Raw genomic sequence first — 24,258 nt, 5'->3', positions numbered from 1 at the left:
TTAGATGCTGATCATTCTAAAGGTTCAAGCGAGAATATGATACTGCAGCTGGTCAGGACATCAGTGAAGTTTCCAAACAGTGCCTCTCTGTGCAAGAAACTATAAATCATTTCTGTTTGCACATAAGGAACCCTTGAACACAAATTTTACGTTGTTTTTACCTGATATCAATGTACTTACTTGACGATTTACTGCCCTTTTGTCCACCCGTCCTTTTTCCAGTTCTGCCGGGAGACGCTAAAAGTAAAGAGAACCTTCTGTGATTTGAGAAACATGATAGTGCTAACTTCAAATTGATATTCATTAAAAATACAACACTAAAAGATTTTGCAGTGAAGTGTGAAAAATTGAAGAAAGTTTTACTAAGCACATAAAGTGCTCACTAAACCATTTGTTTAACTACGTTCTCGTCATCGTCACTCGCTTACATTCACAGTTGGATTTGATCTGATCATCTGGGTAACTACAAGTCTGGTTGCCAGAACAGATGACTGATTTCTCAACGCATTTTCTAAGGCATGGCTGAAGAGGGGGATTCTGATTTGTGCAGTTGTTTGGAATCTGAATCTCGCATTTTCGTCCCTTCTTATCAAATGGACATCTGTAGTACACGGAGAAAACATGGGTTATTGAAGCGCAACGACAAGGTGCTAAATTGTTGAAATAGCGAAAGTATGAACCATCTACCAGGACAAAAAAGTTGGCCGCGGCAGAGAGGTAGCTTATGTAGCTTTGAGGTCGTCACCGGTAACGAACGTTCTGTTCCTCAACAGCACATGTCGTATATTTTTCAAACAGACAAAAAACAAAAATACAAAGGTGGGGGGGGGGGAGGGGAGAATGGGTTAAATTACAGTGTTTCACTAAGGAGGGGACGCTACTTTAGATTAGAATTATCGCGAATTTCCTAAACCGAGGAAATAGAGATTCCACTGTATACAATTTTCACATCTGAAGATCGTAGAGCTCGAAATCCAACTCATGTAATACCCAGTCCTTGACAAATCAAAACAAAAAACCCGTTGCACACTTGACCATGCAATACTGGTCTCCATACTTACAAACAAGCCATGAAGCCCTTCTCGTCCGTCTTACATGTTGCCCCTTGCGGGCAGAATGACTTCTGGTCTGAACAACCTTTCGACGGAACAAGAAAATTGATAGTTTGGCTGGTGAGATGATGCAGAAGAGTGTTTAAAATTGCTATAATGACTTAGAAAATCGACGTAATTTACTGTACCGCGTTCACACCGAAATGGATCTGGACAATTCAATTTTTTCGCATTACGACAGACCAAGCAAATCCAAGAGAATTATATGCTTGCTAAACCTTAACATAATCAACGTTTCATACTGTTAATTAATGGAATTGCTGAACAACCGAAAAGATTTGTTTCTTTCGGCGAGCCACTAATTTCAATAGAGAAGGGAGTCGCTTTTCCACAGAATCGGAATACGCGATCGCTCTCCTCTTTCAAATACTACAAAATCACTAACAAACTCCCGCTCTAATGTACTATGGAAACCTACTTCCACATAATTTGGTGATCTCTGATGGTCTTTTAGGACACGATATACTCCGGTCACAGATGTCATCTATCTTTACACATTTGCCATTTGTTTCACAATTCACTAAGCCTTTTTTCTGATTGCAAGTATCACATCGTTGGCCGACGTATTCAGAAGTGGTGCACCTGAAATATAATTTACAAATTTAATATCTGTTTTATCACAGTGAATATATTTCAAATAGTTGTTATGCACTTATTGCTGAGGCTGAGTTTGGTTTAACCTAGAAATCCAATCCTACCGGAAATAAAAGCTATGTCAATTCCGTGAAGCGACCATCAGTCTGGCTACTGTCCCCAATCCCCACCCCCTTGACGAAATGCTCGTCCAATACCTGCTCCTCCCGATAATTTGTATGGTTTCCCTTACTGCTCACCAGTTTCTATTTATTTTGATGGAAGGATAAGGGTACTGTTATCCATGCAGGGTTTGCACCCACACCTTTCGATCCGAAGTCCATCGCGTTACACACAAAGCAACAGCATCTCTCAAATAAGGTTCCGAGAAAGAAGATTTAATTAATAAGATGCAGATTGTCTGCACAATTCCCCAAATAAGAAATATGACACGAAGCTATTAAATTCACTGTCCCGCGATGAGGCTCATTCATCACGTACTGGACATATCACTAGAAGACGATCAAGTCTAAATCAATGTAAACACTAAAAAAAGCCTTACTCGCAAGTCGGGTTTCCATCCATCATCTTACACTTTCCATTTACACAGTAATCTCGTGTGCAAGCTGAAAATAATGAAAAAGTTTACATCAGCACTGCGTGTAAAAAACCAATACCATTTGAAACGGTCTTTTTAGAGCAAAGAGGGGAACTATGGAAGAATAGACCTTAAAAACAACACTAAACACAAAAAACCAAGTAAGTCTCGTCCCAAATTCGATCCCACTTATTTAGAGGAGAGCTTGAGACTTAAAAGACGCTATATTGAGCCTTACCTTTGCAAAGCTTGACAAACTGAACGGGACTAAGGCCACACTTAACGTTTCCATCACATATTCCTTTTTTAGTTGTGCAGAACCACCTTCCAACTTTGCATTGGATTTGATCCGAAGGACACTGACAATTGGTACAGTTCTGACACCTTGCACCGTTGTAATTGGGATCGCATCTTTCACAAAAAAGGAAAAGCAATTACTTTTGAAATAAGTTATCACCTGTGGTAAAGATGACGATGGCTCGAATGGCTTTCGGGACTGAATTAAGAGCGACCAATGGGGAACGAAGCTCCCCCGTGAGCGGTTAGCATTACAGAGCTAGGAATGATGCACTTCGGGGGGGGGGGGGGGTATGGAAATTGCATTTGCTGTTTCTTAACTCATTCTCCTCAAGTGTGCAGTCGATTCGCATCTAGCCTCACCTTTGGTCATCGAAAAACGAATACAAAACCAAACAAACCAACATACAAAAAGAGGGGTGGTTGGGTGAAAAATGGCGGGAGTGACTGGAGGAAAACTGAACACACTGTATTTGACTCTACTCCAAATGGCTCTCGCTCCATACTGTGTAATGAAGATACTTACACACAATCCGGACGCTTAAGGTTGTCTAACTGACAGATTCCATTGATACAAGAGTTTTCGGTACATTCTGAAAACAAAGCAATGAAATGTTGTGAGTATTCAGTATATAATTTATACTATAAAAGATCCCAAAAAGGTTAAACTCGGAGTTTGCAGACTTTGACGCCAATGTGCAATCGTGACTGATATGTAGTCTCTTCATAACAAAAAAATCAACGCAACATCAGACAAACCTATCAGACAGAGTTAACAAGGAAAATGTCAATACTTTCATGCGGTTAATTTCACGAAATACATCACGAAATTCTTTTGCAAAGCAAAGGGGCAAAGGAGAGTGTTTCGTAGAACAAAAGGATTGCAAAATGACAATCTTCAACAATTGAAGAACAATTTGATCCAGCGAACGAGGAGATCAATCGTTACGGACATGAGAACATACCACAATGTGATTCATCACTTCCATCCTCACAATCAAACTTGCCGTTACATTGCAAAGTCTTGTTTAGGCATTTTCCGCTGGCTGGACAATATATTTGGAAGTGATCGCAATTTCGGTTGGCTGCAAAAAGAAGTAAATCAGACCTTAGAAAAGTGTTAAGAGAACGTTACTAAATTTACTCCTTCAATAATTAACAATTCATGACCAGTTAGCTCAATGGATAGAGCGCTGGACTGTTGTGCGGGAGGTCGAGGGTTCGAGCCCCGGCCGGACCAACACTCAATGTCTTAAAACAAGTGAGAAGAATATGCTACCTTTCTTTATCAAGATATGGTTAGATACTCTAGTCTTCTCGGATTGGGACGAATAAATGGAGGTCCCGTCTCCTGCAGGGTTGGGGTAGGAGACGTTAACTTCCCACGCACGAGATTACTGTGTGATGGATGTCCTCCCCTGGGGTGGTTGTTGGGTGGGAATTGGCCGTGAAAAGCCCCCATGGGGAGTGGCCAATTAACATATGTATTTATATGCATGTATGTAAATACCATAGTGGAGGTTAATACACACCACTTTCACCGAAACTAAGGTGAATAATCATTTTAGTATATACCACAGAGAAACCAGAAAAACTGTTATTTCTGTCATTATACCGAAAAACGTCGAACATTCGACCCTTGACGCGCAATTTTGTCTCTTCGCTCGGATGTGAATAGTAATTTCTAATTACTTCCGAACGAATCAGCGCACGTGAACAGCACTATTTACCTGTGTACCAAAATATCTTATAGTTTAAAAGAAGGTTAGAGTGCATCAGAGAAAACAAACAAGTTAACAGACCAAAAAACAATCACAGAAATTAAAACTAGTGACAAAACATTTACCACAGTCAGCTTCTGCTCCCTCGTCTGAATGGTCTCTACAATCTGCATACTGGTCACAAACAAAGGCCGACTTGATACATTCTCCACTCTTACATCGGAACTCGTCACGCTTGCACTGACCTGGTGGTGCTGAAATAATAATAAAAAAAAAAAAAAATAATAATAATAATAATAATAATAATGAAATAAAAGCGGTGAGACTTTGCCAAACGATTTGTTGTCAATAACAGTTGACGGTCTTTGTTGTAAGATTTCAGGTTTGCGAGATATTCAGTCAGATTTAAAAAGAAAATTGTGGTTCAAGTATCTATGATCAGAGGAACTTTTCCCTTAAAGTATTCCCAATTTCTCTGACAAGTTTAATTATTATGATGGAACAACAGTTGAATGTTAAATGTTACATCGAAACAGCCAAGGACAATCTATTAAAATAAAAAAGACATTGTCTTAGCAAACTGAACAAACTTGGCCTTTGAAGGCTCAGTTCGTGCTTATCCAAATGATTTCGAAAGGGTATATGTTGACGTCAAACGGCCACACAATTTCTGTCACAGTTCCACTTCAAGCACTAAATCAAAAGGACGAAAAAGTAGTAGAGAATGCCTATGCTTCACCAATTGTATACGAATGAGGAAGCGTTTTAAATGTGCAGAAGTCAATGAAAGCGATACTACGGAAAAAAAATAGTTGATATCCTGTTAAAGCTTTACTCCAGAAACTGGCCAAAGAGGGCCCTGTGGGTCCCATCAATGTAAGAGGCCCTATTTCGTAAAAAGGGCTCACGGCAGAAGTACCCCAAAACGTTTTTAAACGTCCTTGGAGATTTAAAGTCTGAAAAAACCCAGGAGAAAGAATATCGAGACAGTAGGAGGCTATATAGCTTGTGGTCGATTGAATTAGTGTAGACGGAGTCAAAACAATACTTTGCCATACTCAACACTGGTTAAGTCACACTCACTATGTGTGCAGGGTGAAAAAGTGATGTCGTCAATCGCTATGTCACTGGTAGCAGTTGGACCACGCTCTGCCTCAAAACTGACGGTGAAAGTTGTCTTGTTCTTAAGCAGTTCCGTGAAGTTGTGCACACCTCTGTACCAGCCGTCACCCTGGTTTCCAGCCTTCTTCCAGACCTAAATGGAGAAATAACAAGATAATATTTAAAATGGTTAGTAACATAACTTGCTGTGTGGACATCAACAACAACGACAACATCGATTGGAAAAAGACTGTCTCGTTTGACTTTATTTACACCGTTAAGGCAAAAAGGAATTAAAACGGTCACCCTGACATCACTATACATAATCTTTATAATGTTCTTTAAAGAGAACTGTCATTCACCTCGGTTCGTTGTCCATCTTTGGGTTCAACAAACAAACGTAGCACACCCATGCCAGTGCCGTACATATGATAGAAGAAATTCATCTGGCAGGAAGAATTTGACACGCTTGTGAAGGTGTAAGAGACCCGGGCTATGTTTTTGGGCTGAGCTTGAGATGAATCCATGTAAAGATAGTACCCTACACGGAGCAAAAAAAAAGTAAAAGAAACTCAGAGTGTCTCCACGGATTCCGTGCTTCGACGCTCCACCACTAAGCCATTGAAACAGTTCTTAATTAAAATCATTGGCAAGCTGTTATCTTACCGGTCGAGTCCTGTTTAGTGTGATCATAGCGTGGACCAGTGTTTCTGTTTTGTGTCTCCCCCCTGTTTCGTGTAAAACTCGCAGTGGCCGTTGAATCGACAATCCAATCACATTTTCCGCTTTCAAAGTCACATGAACCTTTAGTAGGTGTAGTAGGCGGCGGGAAGGTAGGAGTGGTACTGTCGTCTTTGCAGCACATGATGCCGCCTGCATTACCTACTGACATGAACGAGCAGCCCTCTAGATCACCAGAAGCGGGTGAGTACATTGTCTGGCGTTTGAAAACACCTTGGAATGAAATGTAAACATCATATTAAAGTCAAGTATTAGGTTGAAATGGACTGCCATTCCATCGTGCATGATAGGCCATACCACCACCAGCACTTCAAGCTCCGGCAATAAACCTAACCTACCTGAATCACAGGAGTCTGGACCTTTGCAACCGAGGCCACAGCAAAGTGGTTCTGAGCATGAGTCGTGGTAATGACTACAACCATAATCTACTCCAGTTTTTGCTCGCTTGCAGCCGTCTCCTCCTCTATTGTTGGTCTTACAGTGGTTGATACCAGCGCTGAAATGACCATAACCAGCTCTCTGGCAGTCCACACCGTTAGTCTACACAGTGAAGGAAAAGTATTTTAGTATAAACAAGCTTCTCGAAACAAAAAGGGAATACTGCTACAAAAGAGAGTACCCCTTTGACTTACGGCGCAGTCACTTCTAGTTCAACTCTAATAGGAAGCTCTCTCTCATCGATTGCTCTATCAAACTAAAACAATTGACCTCGTTAAGGGCACATGTTGTTCGCTTTAGAAACTTTTACAATAAAAAACTACCATTTTGATCACATGTAGTTATGAGTCCGGACAAGTTCACCTATAAAGAACAGTTTCCATATCAAACGAATGCGCTGTGGGGTTACGACCTCTAATAGGAGAGCGTTCATGTAATGGATCAAATCCCGACGGGATTATCACACGCACCCTCATATTTGCACTTAGAAATTTTCATGCGCCTTCATCGTTGTGTTTTTTCTGTAATCCAATATGTATTGACGGTGTGGTTGACAGAATAATTCTTTAAAGCATCAGTGATAAGCAAGGAGCAACTTAAGTCTTACTCGGTTGACAATTTCGAAAACGTCTCCAAATGTTCCACAGACATGCCAGCCATCTTTGCACAGGTCAGCAGGTTGGCTGCACCAGCGACCCCAGGTCCCGATATCATCTCCGCACGTGACACCAACGTAAGAAGGCTTGGCTCGGAGGTTTTTACGTCCCCACCACCAACCCTTGCAGCCGGCCACTGTTGGATGCTGAAAGAAACCTTCTCGTCCACCGTCAGAACAGCCAGTAGTTAGGGCTTTGCTGCCATACTTCAAGGCTTGGTCTGCTGTGAAGGTGCATTGACCCTGCAAAGAAGTTCAGGTACCACTTGAATAAGGAGTTTGTACAACAACGATTACATGACAATTTCTCCGTCCACCTAAGGGAAGGCAGGGATAAGGTATTCATTCATTACGGTATTTAGGAGCGGCCGTCCGTAAATATCGCCCGGAGGTGTGCAATATGAAAAAATCGACAATCACCAAACTTTGCCAGAATATAGGTTTGGAAGAACTATTTCTAGAAAAAATACTTTGAGTTCAATTGCATTTTTATTTTTCGCGAACGGCGGCAAAATCGGTTTTGTGGCTCCACGTCAGCTGCACGAAGTTTAGAAACCATCATTTGAACGTCGCTTGAAAATAAACAAAACAGTAAATGTGACCAAATACTCTCAATTTTGCCATTTTTTTGCCGCCAAAATGAGTGAAATATTGGAAAAAAACAAAAATTCTCCAAAAATTGAGATTGCAACAGAACCGAACAAAGAACACTTCAGACTGTTTGCATATACATGTTCTTTTCATTAGGAAAATATTTGGTCACATTTACAGTTATGTTTATTTTCAAGCGACGTTCAAATAATGGTTGTCTAAACCTCGTGAAGCTGACGTGAGAGCCACAAAACCGATTTTGCCGCCGTTCGCGAAAAATAAAAATGCAATTGAACTCAAAGTATTTTTTCTAGAGATAGTTCATCCAGACCTATATTCTGACAAAGTTTGGTGATTTTCGATTTTTTCATATTGCACACTCCGGGCGATATTTACAGACGGCCGCTCTTAAGGTCTCGGAGAGCTTAATTGTCGATGCTATGTGCCAGTCAAGGTTGTTTAAGTCGCTTACCAGGTAAAATTCTCGCAAACATTTTCAAAGCGATACGTCATGGTAATAATAATAATAATAATAATAATAATAATAATAATAATAATAATAATAATAACAGTAATAATAATAATACTAATAATAATAAAAAAATAATAAAAAATAATAATAACAGTAAATAATAATAATAATGGTAATAACAAAAAACAATAATAATACACCATGTGTCTGTACCCTAATAAATAAGCAACTTCCAATCACAGGTCGCGTAGTATTAGTTTTATTGAATAAATCTATGAGGAACACCTTAGCACTGTTTCTATAATAATAAATTATAACTATTATCAAAATAATCATACTGCGTGACTGTACCTGGAATTTAATGTCGTCAATGGCAATGTCTCCTCGGTAAGTTTCTCCTCGTGTGGCGGTGATGTGTATGCGGAAGGCGTAGTCACTGTTCACTGCTACTTCACCTTTGATCCACCTGTCACCCTGGTGGCCAGTTCTGTTGAATTTCAAACTCACTTCATCTCCACTGTAAACATAGATCATAAGTGAGCCGGTGTCAGCGCCGGACATGTGGTAGTAAAACGTCATATTGCAGTTTGAGGTTGGCATCGTGTAAGGACCCTCCAAGATAGCAACGGAGCTCTTGACAAACCAACTGGCTTCAATATGCATGTAATAACCTACGAGAGAAAAAAATGTGTCACTTAAACTGAGAGAGGTTTTTCATCGCCCTTTTATCCTTTGCTTAGAATGGACAGCTAATCAGCAAACAATTGGAGACGTATAAAGGTCCAACTCCTAAGAAAACCTTCCAACAACCTTTTCCAGAACGGAAACAAATTAGTTGTTTCCAAACTAAGCTAAAACATCAAGTGACAGTTCAAATTCCAAAAGGTATTCTCTAATTTCAGGACCTCCCACAAGTTCCAGACAAAATCAAAGTTATTTTCCAACCATTTTCTATGTCTTCAGAGGTTCTACCCACAGGCATAAAAATTACAACTGCGATGATCACACCTCTCGCAACACAACATTTCTGAGCCATTAATAGTCAGCTAAAACAAGTAAGCACTGAACTCCTTACCGCTCGATGTTCCTGTAGTGTGATCAATCGCTGGACCGGTGTTCACACTCGACGTTTTGCCCTCTCTAAGATACCACGGCATATCATTGACGGCTGTGTTGTTCCAATGGCAAGTACCGTGCTCAAAATTGCAGTCACCGGATAGCGGACCTGTATGCAAACGAGGAAATGATTGTAACTTTGTTTAGGATCGGACCACAGGCCTGTATGTGCGGCGCATCGCTCTTTTTACAAAATTCAACATGAGATTAGGATGAGGGACGAGTCAGCTCTTTGCCCCAACCCTTTCCTCCCTAGACTATCGCACCTTTCGCATTGCAGGAGAACGCTCGTCAATCTAAAGACAGACGAGATTAGAGAATCTTATTCTGCCCTCCAATATTTCAATTTCTTTGGACTGAAATAGGAAGCTTAGCCGAATACTTACCAAGTGTTGGGCGGGTGAACGGGCTCTCAAAACACTTTGGAAACGTTTCTGCGCATGGTGTTATCTCATCAATAAATTTGCAGTTGTGGAACTCTATGTCATCTATCGCTATGTCTCCATTGTAGTCCCATCCTCTGATCCCACTGATCGCAATTTTAATTGTCTTATTTGCTGTCTCTGGATTGTAGATGCTCACCATACCATGTTGCCACTTGTTACCACGGTTACCGTACTCATACCACAAGTCCACCTGTTTGTGATCTACGGATATTCAAGGATTCAAATCACCATGTAACGTGGTAAAGCATCTTCCAAAATAATAACAAAAATTTCAGATGAACCCTTGAACTCCCATGAATGACCAAGACAGAATGACGTACAATAGGAGTACAAAATCAAACAGCGAAGCAATACGAAAAAAACAAATATAAATCAGGAGATTATTGGTTGATCCAATACCAAATTTTCCGAACTAGTGTCGTGAGAATCGTATGAAAGAAAGTAAAGAAATGTGTGGGTGTAAAAGCATTTAGTAAGAGATAGTAGCAAGACAAGTAAAGCTGTTCATTTACTCTCCATTCCTTACGCGGCTCCCAGCTCAAAACTCCTGCTATAGACAGCCAGCTAGGCAGGGTTCTAGTTCGCCTGAGCGTTTCCTCTTTTACGAAGGGATGCTCCTACCTCATTTTAACGGAATGAATAGAGTTAAGAGGAGTTTGGCCCATCTGATAACAGTGCACCATTTCAATTACAAAAACCAACCTTATAGAGTTTGTCACTTACCGTACAGATTGTTAGGATTGGAATACGCATAGGCTACAATCCATAGCGAGCCCACCCCGGAGCCATACATATGATACCAGAAAGACATGTAACACTTTCGGTCAACAACAAGTTTCCTGCTTTCCAAATCGGCATGGTACCAGCCCGAACCAGCGACACTGGAGGCATCAAGGTAAAGATAACGCCCTAAAATGCTTTTTTTAGTGTGGTCATAGGAAGGACCTGTATTCTGGCTGGCAGTTTCCCCACGTCCAATAATCCAATCCATCTGGTCGTGACCATCTCTATTATTGCTCCAACAGCTGACGCATTTCTCAAAATCATCATCCATGACGGACTGTTTAGGTTTTGGTGTTGGAGCTAGAGTCGGCCCAAGTTTTCCACAATTGACGAACTGGATATTATCCACGGCGATGTCGGATTGATAGCCGTTGCCCCGTATAGCCTCAAAGACAACTGAAAATTGCTTTTTACTCGGAATATTGGCATAATCGCACCGCCATTTATTGCCCTGATTACCACCCTTCGACCATATTCTCTTTTGGGTCGCGTCGGGTTTGGAATCACTTGTGAAGCGCTGGTATACGTTCAGGGTTCCCATGTTTTGTCCATTCATATTGTAACAGAAGAAAATTTGGCACGCTGCAGATGGAAACAAGTTTGGACCCAAAAGTTCTCCAAAGTGACCCAAATAGTAGCCTGTAGCTTCGGCGTAAACGTAGTAACCTGTGACAAAACAACACAAATCAACGACACGTTGGTGTTTCTGTTTTAATCTAGGTTTCTTCAAGAAACAAAACATTACACCATGGTTTCATTGCTTCGCTTTTTCCAGCTTCAAAGTGCGTTCCTGGCAAAGGCAAACAACCTTATACTTACTGAAATGACGCAGAGAAGTCATACTTACCATTCGAGGAGAATAAGCGACTCCAAATGTAAGACAAAGGACTTAATTCCACAAAAACAAAGATGCCTTTGCTATACAAAGCAGCAACAATTATTGATGTTCACTTGAGTACAACAGGCTACAAAAGGGATAACAATTTTGTTACCTGCACCACTTTTATCACCACTGGGGCCAGTGTTCCAGCTAGGTGTTTGGCCTCGGTTTCGTAGCCATCTCATATCTGCAAACTTTGCGGACTTCCATAAGCAGAAGTCTGTATCGAAGTTACAGTCTGCGGGATGGGATGATCCAGCAGGAGGGGTGGGTTGCGGTGAGGGTGGTGGACACTTCTGTTCATCTTCGCCATCCGTACAGTCCTGCTCTCCGTCACACTTCCAGTGGATGTTGATGCACAGGTCGTCTGTACTGCAGTAAAACTGGCTACTAGAGCATCGTGCTGCACCTGTCGGCGCAGGCGGAACGCCACCCTAAAAAAAAAAAAAAAAAAAAAAAAAAAAAACAGCATAAAACAGATTTAACGGGCGTATCTGCATTAAGAAGATCAGGCAATTTGACGGTAGCTGTCGAAGAGGTATTTTTATTCAGTTTTCCTCCTCGAACACATAAACCCCAGATCTCTATGACTGAGCTGTAGAAAGCTTTTGGTTGAGCTTCATCAACGAATCTATGAATTTTGAGAAGCCTTTAGAATATATGCAGGACTGAGACTGTCAACATATCTTTATAATATTATGGCACAATTTTAAAGAATAAATGCCATTTTACCATTGGAAAGTTTGGTAAATTCGGTCTTTTAACTTAAAAAATTTTCTAAACAAAACGACAACTAACGTAACATTCTGAAATTGCTAGCTACATGGCAACTGATAAATCAAAAAAAAAAGAAAAAAAAAGAAAACATAAACAAAAGAATGAAAAAAAATTAACAAAAACTTAATGTTACAAGTTTCCTATAAAACTGAACTCCACACAAAATAGCCTGTTCATAATTAAGTACTTGAAAGGGTATTAAACTGTAAGCTCCTTTTCCTCAACCAGCTGTACATTTTTACGCGGTATAATAATACATACTTTGTAGCAACCAGCAGAAAAGCTTATATCATCCAATGCAACGTCTGTCTTGTCATCCGCGCCGACGATACCTTCAAAACCAACTCTGAACGACGAGTAGGAGTCTAGCTTGACCTCTGCACGCACCCAGTTGTGATTAGTAGGATCACCTAAGGAGCAAAATTATTATGTTCGATTCAAATCTCCGCTCTGGAGACAATTTAAGAAAATCATCACGGTTCATGATTTGTGCGCATTTTCGAGTACCAAATTAAGACTTTCATCAAACTTTTCTGCGACTGCAAAAAAGAAACATCTTCTTGCAGCTTGGAAAATAATTTTGACTTAATCATTTTTCCTCACTGTTTTAATCTTGAAACTAAGTTAATAAGCTATTTCCGAGTTCAAGACTGTGCGAACTCCGAACAAGGTTTTTCACTCAAGTCCTATTGATGAAGTTATTTTTCCCAGTGAAGCAAGAAGGAAACGGGAGGGGAGGGGAGGGGGGGGGGGGAAAGATGCTATAATAGGAGGTTTTTTTTTTCAACCAACAACAACAGCATTTTAATCGGAAAAATATTTACAGCGAAGCTGCAATTCCATAGTCTCACTGTCATCTTATTTATAAGTACATTACATACATCTCACCTCTCGTTTTCCAAACTTCCCTCCAATTCGAATAACCACTAATGAGTAAGTGGACCTTCAGATATCCCATGTACTGTGATCCATACATGTTGTAGTAGAATCGTAGGGTACAAACTCCGCGGCCGGCAGGGAACAAATTACCATGCGCAAGCTTCGCTCTGTCTAGAAGCTGCCTTGGGCTCGACGAGTCCATGTGCATGAACCAACCACTCCCAGTGGTGTGGTCTCCTTTTGGACCTTTTGCGAGAAAAACAATGAAGATTTGACATTGCCGGCTGGAACTAGTATAGTTTTCATCCTAATATTTACAATTCCGAGTATCGTTAAATATGATGAACGGAATTTAAATGAAAGAGTCTTAAACTTGCTTTGGCACTTTGAGTTCTATAAGATCTCACACTTACCCAAATCTGCACATATCAACCTTTGCCAATTGTTATGGTTTGATTCGTTTTAAGACAATGTCTCTATAGTCCAGTTTAAGCGTCAAATTAACTAGGCCACAATGAGAGTCAAAATATCCTAAGATCAACATACAAAGAAGCAGTGGAAAACGTCTCGCCAGGTTATCACGTGTTCAGTTGACCAGACGAAAAGGAGGAGCCATTACTGAGTAAAAGTTGCACACGACTCAATTAAAAAAAAGTCACACGCGCGATATGCCTGGCGCTTTAGAGCCACAGAGCTAACTTCGCGTTTCTTCTCTCTTACCCGCGTAAGCCTTCTGTTCTACCAAAATGGCACAACTTATTCATAAAACTGCTGATGAAATAGCGCACGCGCAGACAAAACACATTGAAGTGCCAACGCTAAAAAACTAACAAAAAAAGAAATCAAATATCACACCTGTTCCGGGCGTTCCGCTCCGACTTTTACGAAGCCAATTGAAGTCGTCACTCCAGTAGTTGAACCAGTTACACCAGTTGAGTTCAAAGTCGCAATTGGCTTTTCGACTGGAACACAATGATTTAGTTTCATCAGTGCCATCCTTACAGTCTTTGACATGATCGCAAACTCTTTGTTCTGATACACAATGACCGCTATCTACGCATTTCACCTTCAAGAAAGTAAAAATAAAAAACATACGACGTCAGTTACTCCAGGGAATTTTACAAACATGTTATACTACTGAAATGATGCAATGTTATCGATAATTCAAAACATATCACTCCGCAGGCGGTTTGCCTTAAATATTTCAATTCGCGCCTGTGACAATATTAATTTTTTTGGGCAAGGGGATGACGCGTTCTACGTTGTGCTTGTTTTCTATCGTTAGTTCATTTCATGTTAACATTCCTTTAAGTTGAGCTTGAACATTCTTTTGTCTTCATCGCTTTGTATTAACCAAACGCGAACTGTATTATCAAACACAACACATTAACGCCTAAAGTTAAATTTGAATCGGAGAAGTCATGACAAATCAATTTCGACGCCTTTCAAGTCGGAGTCAAGTCAGAGTCAAGTCGGAGACAAAGAGGTGAATCAAGCAGCTGTCATTGCATGAAAACTGACAACATCAATCCAAATGATGAAAAAGCCAAGACATACTTCATTCTGAGTGCAGTTCCTTGTGACATCAGAGAAACAATTAGTTAAAGAGATGTCGTCGATGGCAATATCTCCTTGCCAGCTCGATCCGCGGGTGGCTTGAATAATGATCACAAAGTCCCTGTATGTACCAATGTCAATGTCCAATTCTTTCCAAGCATTTCCCTGTGGAGACAATAAATAACTCATTCACTTGATGATACCAAATTTGGAAACATATTTTCGCAGTTACGGCATTAATGCCCCCTTCTGACAGACAAGGAGGCAACGTGCGAAATGTGGGCCCTCGGGGTTCCTTGTTTTTAACTAGCTTTTCCTGCCGCACTGTTTTGGAAATATTCAACTAATTTCCCCTCTCCTGCAAGGGTTTTTCTCAAGTAACTACAGCTACATCTTGAATGTTCTTTGCGAATTTTGAATTTGAAACAGCCAGACTCGAAGGAACCCAGACAAGTTCGAACGAACCAATAGCATCGAAGCATACTTGAACATTTCTTGCCCTGTTCGAGGACAAATCGTTCCTAACACGGTTCGTTCTTTGAAAGTTATTACAGGCTTATAAAGAGGAAACTAAGAATTTAACCGACTAAAGCCAGAGACTCCTAAACGTCTGCTATATACTGCTTTCATTCACTGGCCATACGAAAAAAATTAAGAAATTAAGATTTGATTTACCTGTGATCCGCTCAATGTATACTTGTAATCATAGGTACCATCGGATTTCTTGATCTTTATCTCCAACGCTCCAACCCCTGATCCATACATGTGATACCATAGTGTCATCTTACAGTTGGGACTCGATGCAAAATACCTGAACGATGTTAACTCGGCTTTGTCCCCAATACTAGCATATGATGTCTCAATGTACATGTAGAAACCCTAAAGAGATAAATTTGTTAGGCGTCATTCTCACTGGGACCACAGTAATTAGCTATCGCTGTTGTGGTTGCCTGCCCGTTATTGTTATTATAATTTATCCGTGTTCTATATTGTATGTATTTGTTTGCAAAGCTAATAAATTAAATTAAATTAAATCTCCTGACATTTGAAAAAAAATCAACAGCCAAAAAAAAAAATATAATAATAATAATAATAATAATAATAATAATAATAATAATAATAATAATAATAATAATAATAATAAAAGAATCTGCAGTTAGAAACACTTTTAGACAGTTAGCCAGAAGTATTTTTTCTTTCTTTTTTTACAGAGCGCAAGGGAAAAGATGCGCAAACGTTGGTGGTCAGGATGGAGGGGAAAAAGTTTCCAAGCGTTTACACGATCGCGCTCCCCGAAAAAAAGAACGCCTGATCGCAGCAACCAGTACGAGGGTTAAGGGCAAATGTTATGGATGGAGAACTACCAATAAAGTTGTGATACCGTTAGGGGTACATAAAAAATAACCTCTATTAAGGGCATAAAAAAGTCGAGTTTGTTTTCTTAGACGAATTTAGTCCATGGAAGTTCTATAAGCTTATGCGAGTTTTGCTCTCAGAAAACAGCCCACTTAAGACAGATTTTGTCCGCGAACAGACATCCAAGTATATTTGGTGCCAAATGGAGCTTATTGTGTGTTCACCCTCCTTAATCCTTTGCATCGATGACCAAAACGTTTATCTGCTTACCACTGAAATATAATGATATTTTTTCAACCCTATTCAATAATCGTAAATTATTCGCCCAAGCAGAGAATCCAGTATATCCTAACACTTATTCTTTAATGTACCTGGGCCGTTCCCAGGGTGTGGTCAGTAGTTGGGCCTGTTCCAACACTTGGTGTCTGTCCATTCTTCCTCCTCCAGTTAAAGTTGTCAGAACCGGTAGCTTGTCTCCAGCCTCTCCAACAATCACCCTCAAATGTGCAATTTGAGCCGCAGGGGATTTCATCGGAGTTGTCTCCACAGTCATTTCTGAAGTTACATATTTGGGCCTTGTCCACACATCTGAGGTTCTTACAGACATATTGCTGTGCACCGCATGATGTCCCAGTGGGCCGCGTGTGGAAACCAAATGGAGTCGGTGTTGGCTGACCTAAGGGGAAAAAAATCAAAATGATTAATGAAAACTAATTAAAAATCCTTGAATCACTAACTTTCCATGACCTTAAAGTGTGTTTAGCGGGCTGATAACGAGGCATCCTCTTTTCCCATCATAAACTTTATTTTATTTTCACCGAAATCAAAATGTACAAACGACAGTGTGACAAAAGGCGAAATCACCATTCTGGTAAACAAGCTTTATCCCTGTCCAAGAAACCGGCCTCACTAAGTTAGGAAACTGTGAATAAGACGTGGATAAATTGCGTTGGAATGAGTTTTAAAGATAATTAAATTCCAATGGGTGACTCCTGGATACAGCTGAAACTTCTTGGTATTACTTTGAACTGCTGGGGTGATGTTGGGTGAATGGTCAGAATTCACATTTTAGCTATCGGTCAGTACAAAAGACAGACTGTAAACCGGGTACGAAATGCAGCCTGCAGAGTGCAGATTGGGTTCAGAATGCAGACTGGAAATTTTGAAAGCTGTTATTTCGTCTGATACATGATGACATATGTCATCTTACAACTTACCGAGTGTCACGCAATCGCCTTTTAGCCATCACTTTCATAATCACTTGCACTATTTCGGAATATTCCTTGCCCGCTTCCTCTCATATTTTCAACCTCGTTCCCAGGGTCTCTAGTCTTCCCGCCCCCTGGAGCGAGCGAGGAGAGACCCTGGTTAAGGCTGGACACGTGTTTAGAGAGCAAAAAAATTCCTTAGGGACTAGTGAGTCGTTTGCTTGCTCGATTTTTGTCTCATATTGTCATCTTCAAATCGACGCTATCGTTGTTCAGGTCGTTGTATCTCGGAGTTGGTATTGTAACCTTAATTTAAAACCCAAACAAGTCCAGTGTTTAGAAGCGATATATTCGGGCAGAGAGGTTGTGGCCGTTTTACCGACTGGATACCGTAAATCTTTGATTTTTCATCTTCTTTCTTCACTCTTCTTCGAGAAGTTAAACTGTCAACGACCCTGTACCTTCCTTGTCATTTCGTCCAGTTGTTTATGTTGTTTCGCCTTTGAACACCTTTATTAAAGATCAAATAAGAACGAGCACCGGCAGCCGTATGTTTTTTTGTGACCAAATTGAACACTGGCACGTCAAATTATGTAAACAAAGGAAAGCGAACAGTTACGTGCAATCGCGTGCGCATATATTTCCTCTTCGGAAGGAAAGAGGCGCTAGAAAAAGAGAGATTGGTTAGACGAGCACAAAAAAAAATCTGTACGAATTTTCCTGGTCATGGACAACAACTTCGCAAACATATCTGACAGCGGCTGAGTCAATCGAAGCTAGCTCATTCTGAAAGAAATTTGTCACCTTTCGATAAAACTCTGACTTTCACTGATCACCGTTTTGAAAGAAATAAAAACTTTCAAGCGTCTTTTCAAGGCCTACATAATAGATGTGGAAAAAAATTTTCTTGCCTCAACGGCCAGCCATAAATGTCCTCGGCGGCGGCGAGCGATGCGCGATTTCCTTTCGCATAGATGTTCTTCGAGCACAATACGACTCCATCTGATTTACAAAGCCTGCAACAATTGATATTTACCGCAGTGGAAGATTTACTGATCTTTTTGGGCGTCTGCTGAATATTCTCAGTTGACATTCGGTTCGAAGCGCTTCACGTGTAGTTTGTTTTGATTGCCGATAAGCTACGCTCGCCAGTGGACTAAGTGGAGAGAAAATACCACTTATCTGCTCCTCCCTCAAACCGCTAATTTGAAATCTCCCCAAATCTGAGAGACACGTGACTAGCCTAAACCAGGGTCTCTCCTCGCTCGCTCCAGGAGGCGGGAAGATGAGAGACCCTGGAAACGAAGTTGGCATACTTTGTTTTTAACAAAGTGGCCGCTGAATTTTGTTTTTTAAAAAAGCGGCCACAATCGTTTTCAAATAGAATTTCAAGCTATCGTATGGTCTTCTCATTTCGCGCGCGAGATGGCAGTATTGAAAAAAAAAAAAAAAAAGACAACTTTTGTATGGGTTACGAACTCTTCACCTTTTAAACCGATATGAGTATATTTTAATTTTGTTGACAAAAATGTGGACTTAGACCAAAACTGTTCCCTCGACTTGATATATTTTTAACGTTCAGTGGTGTACACACAATGATTTTCACAAATTAATGTTTGCGTAGTCACCAAACAGATGAGACGTAAAACTATCAGAAAAGTAAACAATTGGCCAGTCACGAAAACAACACTTCGCTTTCCCCTATAAAAATTCGCCGGTTACTCGTTTTAGCGATCTATAACGACATAAATACTGACGGCTCGCAGTGACAAGAATGAAGGCTTGAAATTGTGATTAAGAACAATTGTGGCCTGGACGCTTCGTTAAAAACAAAACATACACGGGAACAGCGAGGAATATTTCACATTATTAAAAACTGGATCACTGGATGATGCAATTCAAGACCTTTTATTGGCTTAGCCATTACGATATATGAGCCAATATACCATAATCTAATATCTGTACATTGTAACATCCGGTTTCTTCTTACAAAATAAAGTCGAGAAGAATTTGTCTAATATCTTGGGGGGCATTTATTTTAATAAAACAATGATTCCACTCGCGTTTGTTGGATATGAGGTGATTATAGCCAACTCGGCGCTACGCGCCTCGTTGGCTATCTATCATCTCATATCAAACGCGCGCTCGTGGAATAATTGTTCATTGTAACCCACCATTAATTTTGGCGCGATTTTATTGGTTACTTGCGTCAATCACGCGCATTCGCCATCGGATCACCACTGGCTTTTTTACTGTGTTTACGCGCAGTTTAATTGCGATGTAAAAATTAATGGAGGGTTATAAAATAAATAAATCCCGTTCTGGCTTGCTGGTATGTCGGCTGATAATGTCCTTGGCTGAGAGATTGTCCTCAAAATCTCAAATTTGCCCTCGAAGCTTCGTTTCTCGGCCAAATATTAACTTTTCGGACAATCTCTCAGCCGCGGACATTATCAGCCGACATACCAGCCGCCCAAAGGGATTTATTTACTAAATAATGCAAATATTGGCGAAAGATGATCGCGGAAAAGCGATTGCATTAAGCATCTTCGGCTCGCAGTGAGAAGAATGAAGGCTTGAAATTGTATTCAAGAACGACTGTGACCTGGACGCTTTTTTAAAAACAAAATATACCCTGGAACGGCGAGGAATATTCCACAATAATGCAAATGATGGCGAAAGATGATCGAGGAAAAGTGATTGCAATAAGCGTCTTCACTCGTAGGTACACCTTAAGTCTTTCAAAGAGCTTTAATTCGGTTACACATGCGCTAACTTCGACGAGTATTTTAATTAAAATCGAAACTTCTTCGAAGAAAGGTCGAGTTACATTTTAACGTCGCAGCATTACTTCGGAAATGTGATAGAAGCGTTCCCGCGTAATTTCAGAAGGTCGCTATCAATTTGTCTGCCGTCGACATATCGATTTGTTTACATCTGAGTGAGTGACACATTTGCATATTCTACCCAATTCTAATAGTCGTTTGTACGGTTCGCGTACCCACGACTAAAAACTGACTGGCGATGAAAAAAAAAGAAAAAAAAAAAAAAAGAAAAAAGAAAAAAAGGCTTGCCATTTTACCTGGCATGGTGCAATCCTTGCATATCTGACAACCGGGCGTGAGGGACACGTCATCAATGGCGATATCACCCTGGTATCCATTGCCTCTCACTCCTTCTATGACAAACTGGAAGTCATTCTGACTGTAAGGAGCTTGAACCAATCCGCGGTACCAGAAGTCACCCTGTGGTCCTGTGATGTTCAACATGGGATTGGATAGACCTCCTGCGTGGTAGCTTGTACGTGTTCTTACGAGAAGGCTGCCGATATGACTACCCTTCATATGATAGAAGAATCGGAGGTAACAGTTAGATGACGTACTCCTTAAGATGGGTGAGTTCAAACGGGCACTGTCTCCAGGTTTCCTCGGCCATGAAGTCTCGATGTACATATACCGACCTGAAATGAATATCAGGCAAAATGATTCATAATTAAGACTCTGTACTGTTGTTCACAGTTTTGCATTACTACAAGGAAGTTTCCTATTTATCATTCCAAGAGAAGTTTTCAAACGGGAATCGAAAGGATTTCGGGACGCATTAGTTCTGCGTAACTTCCCGGTTTAAATTAGTTTGCAAAAATAGCAGAAAGTTCTCAATGGGTCAGAAACAAAATGAAAACCACCCGCAACTTAATCACTCTTCCCTTCTCGCTTTGAGAAGTCAGGTAGTTCTTAGTGTAAATACACAGAGGTTTCACGTGTTATTCTCTAGCGTCTTCATCGAAAGTTATTCTTGTAACCTTCGACTTCCCGACATTCGATTGACATAATATTTCCCATAATGACCTAGTGCTATCAATAAAAACAAATTACGACATTTGCTACAGAAACGTATCCAAAGCAACCGCCTTTTAGTCTTGTCACACAACTTACTCAAACCCTGTCAAGCAGCTCACAATATCCCCGAAGAACTGTTGATATGACGAGCAGCGAAACCAGGCCAAACAACGGATGCATCGAGGTAGCTCCGACATTCCAAAGGCTAATGCTCGAAAAGTCAGCTTTAGAAATTCTGTTCGGTTCCCAATTTACATTACCAACTCAGTTGATAAAAAAAAAAAAAAAAAAAGAAAAACAAAAAGCACGCAAGATTACCTTGAAGCTCGAACATACCTTTGTTCGTCAGAGTTGTATGATCGAATGAAGGGCCAGTGCCATAGGAGTATGTCCCATCAGTGGATGTAGTCCAGTCAAATTTGTCATCAGTACTCTGTGTGTACAGGCATAGGCCATGTTCAAAATCACATTGTCCAGACTTGTAGGCAGAACAGGTGGCCTCATCTGATACATCTCCAGCCATGCAGTCGGCATTGAAATCACAAAGTGATGTCTTTAGAATGCAACCTCCTTGTGCGCACCTTATGAAGGAAAGATATTAGATTTACTTTCTCTTTCATTTTTAACATTCGCTTGCGACATTTTGGTGGAATTCATCCAAATCTCGGTTTTTTAGTTTTAAAGTTCGGCAAAATCCTGTTTCAAGGAAAGGCAAACTAATTCCTACGTTGTCTTTTGACCCACAAAATACATACATCTGATTGTCACTTTTCCATCTCATCATTTAAAAAAGGCAAATTTGGTATTATCACAAGATAAACTTCAAGCTAATAAGTCCGTTTTTACCTTTTAACTAAATGGTGTGATGAAACTGTGAGCAGAATTTACTAATCAATGACGTCTGGCTGTAAAAATAATACCAGAATTCTAGGGACAGGCCGGGTTAGGGAAGGGTAGGGCAGGGTAGGGCAGGGTAGGGCAGGGTGGGGCAGGGTAGGGCAGGGTAGGGTAGGGCAGGGTAGGGCAGGGTAGGGCAGGGTAGGGCAGGGCAGCGCAGGGCAGGGAAACTTAGCTTCTTAACACATATCCTCATGTAATTTTTCAAAACATCACTGGTTCTGGATCTCAAAACTATTTAAATGCTCTTATTTTTTGAGTGATTTAGTATGCAGGCGAGAATACCAAGTGCTAGCAATCATTTCATTTCAAAAGCTACACTCACTGGAATTCATCCACAGTACACTTCTTTGTGATGTCCAGTGGCTGACATTTGATGAATTCGATATCATCCAAGGCGATATCTCCCTGGTAACCATTGCTCCGCTTTGCTTCAAAGATAACCTAAAAGTAGCAAATGGTCAGAAATTAAAGCTAATCGCAAGAAAGAGTTTATCTTCTAGTTAAAGTAGAAAGTGAGATTCGCAAAAAGAAGAAATACATTGAAACACATGTCATGGTTCGTAAAATAGTTCACCAATATCATATTAATACGGCGAGCTTCACTTGAGGATCCAAAATTATCTAAGATATCTGTGGTTTTGCGCCACTTCAATGCCTGATTGATCCAAAAAGCTCGCGCCACCTTCTCAACCAGTCAGATTCAAAACTGAAACCAACCGCAGCTTGGTTACTCGTATTTTCCTGCGCCTCAAGTAGTCTGCTTGTTTATACTTCGAGTTTCCATCGACTGCTTGAAACACTTTTGCTTTTTCTGATTGATTACTTTGGTTTTTGCGCCTTAAAGCATAAAGACCTAAAACAAACGCGCCAGAATATGTGTTTGAAAAGAACAGATCTTGAGGAGTTGGCAGAAACCTTAACAAAACAAGAGCCTCTCTTATGAGAAAAACCAAACATAGTCCTATATAGAGAAGTAAAAGAAGCATCAGGAAGAAATGCTTTCAATATATCACGTAACCACCACATACCTTCACTAATTGTCTTGATCCGATCACCAGGCGGCTTTGTTGCCAAGAGTTGCCCTGGCCGCCAGACTTGGTCCAGATAACAGGTTGTGTTCCATCTAAGAAGGACAGTTTGACTGACAGAGTTCCTACCGATCGGCCATACATGTGGTACCAGAACGACAGAACACACTGCGGTCCAGTTTGACCAATCCTGGGTGTAGAGAGTAGCGCCCTATCATCATTAGCACCTCCAGAGCTCTCTGCGTAGATATACCATCCTGCCACAGTACCTGTCAGACACAAATAAAAAACATCTTTAACATATTTTAAAAAAAATTCTTCTCTATTTTTTTAGCGAGCTTAAAATTCACCATCTTTCTTATTCTATTTACATCCTTATAGCTTTGACAATACTTCTCCTTGCATTAAGCACGAAGAATGTCACCGTTGAGTCTCTGTAGCTCAGTGGTTGAGCATCTGAGTGCGGAATCCTAAGGTTCGAGGTTCGAGTCCTGGTGGGAATTCATAAACTACTCCTTGTTCCACATTCCTGACAAAACATTCTTTTTAATCTCTCTTTATTCAACCATAAAATTGCCTTCCCTCCAGTTTGTCTTCAGAAGAGACGCCGAATGCAGGAAGCTTGTTGCATAGGCACCAATTATTGTGGCTTAAACTAAGAGCATCGACCCCGCAATAACTTCGAGAATCAGTGTGGAAGGTGCCAGTCAAATTATAGGACATGTCAAGACTTAAGACAATTCATACCTGTTGTGTGGTCTACTGTGGGTCCTGTCAGGGCTGTGCCTGTGGAACCCTGCTGAGCTAGCCAGGTATAGGCCACATTACGTCGTTTCCGTGTTGGGTTATCCACATACCAATTACAGAAGTCCCCACTGTCAAAAGTACAGCGAGTCTTTGAACACTTGCCCTCGTCTGAGCCATCTTGACAGTCGTTTTGGAAGTTGCAGACCTGTGCAGCAAGCATTGCCATAAATTCGAAACTTATAACTAGAAAGCACTTTTTTTCGGCTCCACTTTATCTTTTTATGTGTTTTGTTGTTGTTGTTGTTGAAAGTATAATTTTAATAACCATTAAAAGGGGCTTTTAATCAGTCAGATAGGAGTGTTAAGGATTGCGGTGACTATTTCCTTAGATAAAAGTATATACGCCACCGCTTTTGAAACCCTCCTAATGTAACCTTAATTTT

At 40.6% G+C, this 24,258-nt stretch overlaps 1 protein-coding gene across 1 annotated transcript in view; it reads right to left on the bottom strand.

The window, feature by feature from the left end:
• The window catches only part of LOC111333431 (MAM and LDL-receptor class A domain-containing protein 2), a 106,663-nt gene that overhangs the window by 2,320 nt on the left and 80,085 nt on the right, over positions 1-24,258 (bottom strand). Inside the window, exons 101-130 of the mRNA XM_088755052.1 lie at positions 23,816-24,020; positions 23,069-23,337; positions 22,363-22,481; positions 21,477-21,721; positions 20,384-20,761; positions 16,465-16,769; positions 15,413-15,616; positions 14,738-14,902; positions 14,036-14,246; positions 13,190-13,426; positions 12,563-12,711; positions 11,637-11,958; positions 10,585-11,310; positions 9,802-10,062; positions 9,375-9,524; positions 8,651-8,970; positions 7,189-7,479; positions 6,482-6,683; positions 6,069-6,356; positions 5,765-5,943; positions 5,385-5,556; positions 4,427-4,555; positions 3,546-3,665; positions 3,107-3,173; positions 2,522-2,694; positions 2,248-2,311; positions 1,531-1,694; positions 1,062-1,137; positions 429-601; positions 181-237 (exon numbers count right to left, since the gene is read on the bottom strand). Of these exons, the coding sequence (XP_088611178.1) occupies positions 181-237; positions 429-601; positions 1,062-1,137; positions 1,531-1,694; positions 2,248-2,311; positions 2,522-2,694; positions 3,107-3,173; positions 3,546-3,665; positions 4,427-4,555; positions 5,385-5,556; positions 5,765-5,943; positions 6,069-6,356; positions 6,482-6,683; positions 7,189-7,479; positions 8,651-8,970; positions 9,375-9,524; positions 9,802-10,062; positions 10,585-11,310; positions 11,637-11,958; positions 12,563-12,711; positions 13,190-13,426; positions 14,036-14,246; positions 14,738-14,902; positions 15,413-15,616; positions 16,465-16,769; positions 20,384-20,761; positions 21,477-21,721; positions 22,363-22,481; positions 23,069-23,337; positions 23,816-24,020 (6,421 nt within the window). The remainder of the gene's footprint in view (positions 1-180; positions 238-428; positions 602-1,061; positions 1,138-1,530; positions 1,695-2,247; positions 2,312-2,521; positions 2,695-3,106; positions 3,174-3,545; positions 3,666-4,426; positions 4,556-5,384; positions 5,557-5,764; positions 5,944-6,068; positions 6,357-6,481; positions 6,684-7,188; positions 7,480-8,650; positions 8,971-9,374; positions 9,525-9,801; positions 10,063-10,584; positions 11,311-11,636; positions 11,959-12,562; positions 12,712-13,189; positions 13,427-14,035; positions 14,247-14,737; positions 14,903-15,412; positions 15,617-16,464; positions 16,770-20,383; positions 20,762-21,476; positions 21,722-22,362; positions 22,482-23,068; positions 23,338-23,815; positions 24,021-24,258) is intronic.

The sequence above is a fragment of the Stylophora pistillata genome, chromosome 3, assembly GCF_964205215.1.
Source record: "Stylophora pistillata chromosome 3, jaStyPist1.2, whole genome shotgun sequence".
Classification (NCBI taxonomy): Eukaryota; Metazoa; Cnidaria; class Anthozoa; order Scleractinia; family Pocilloporidae; genus Stylophora; species Stylophora pistillata.
This window is presented reverse-complemented; position numbering and strand designations above follow the sequence as displayed.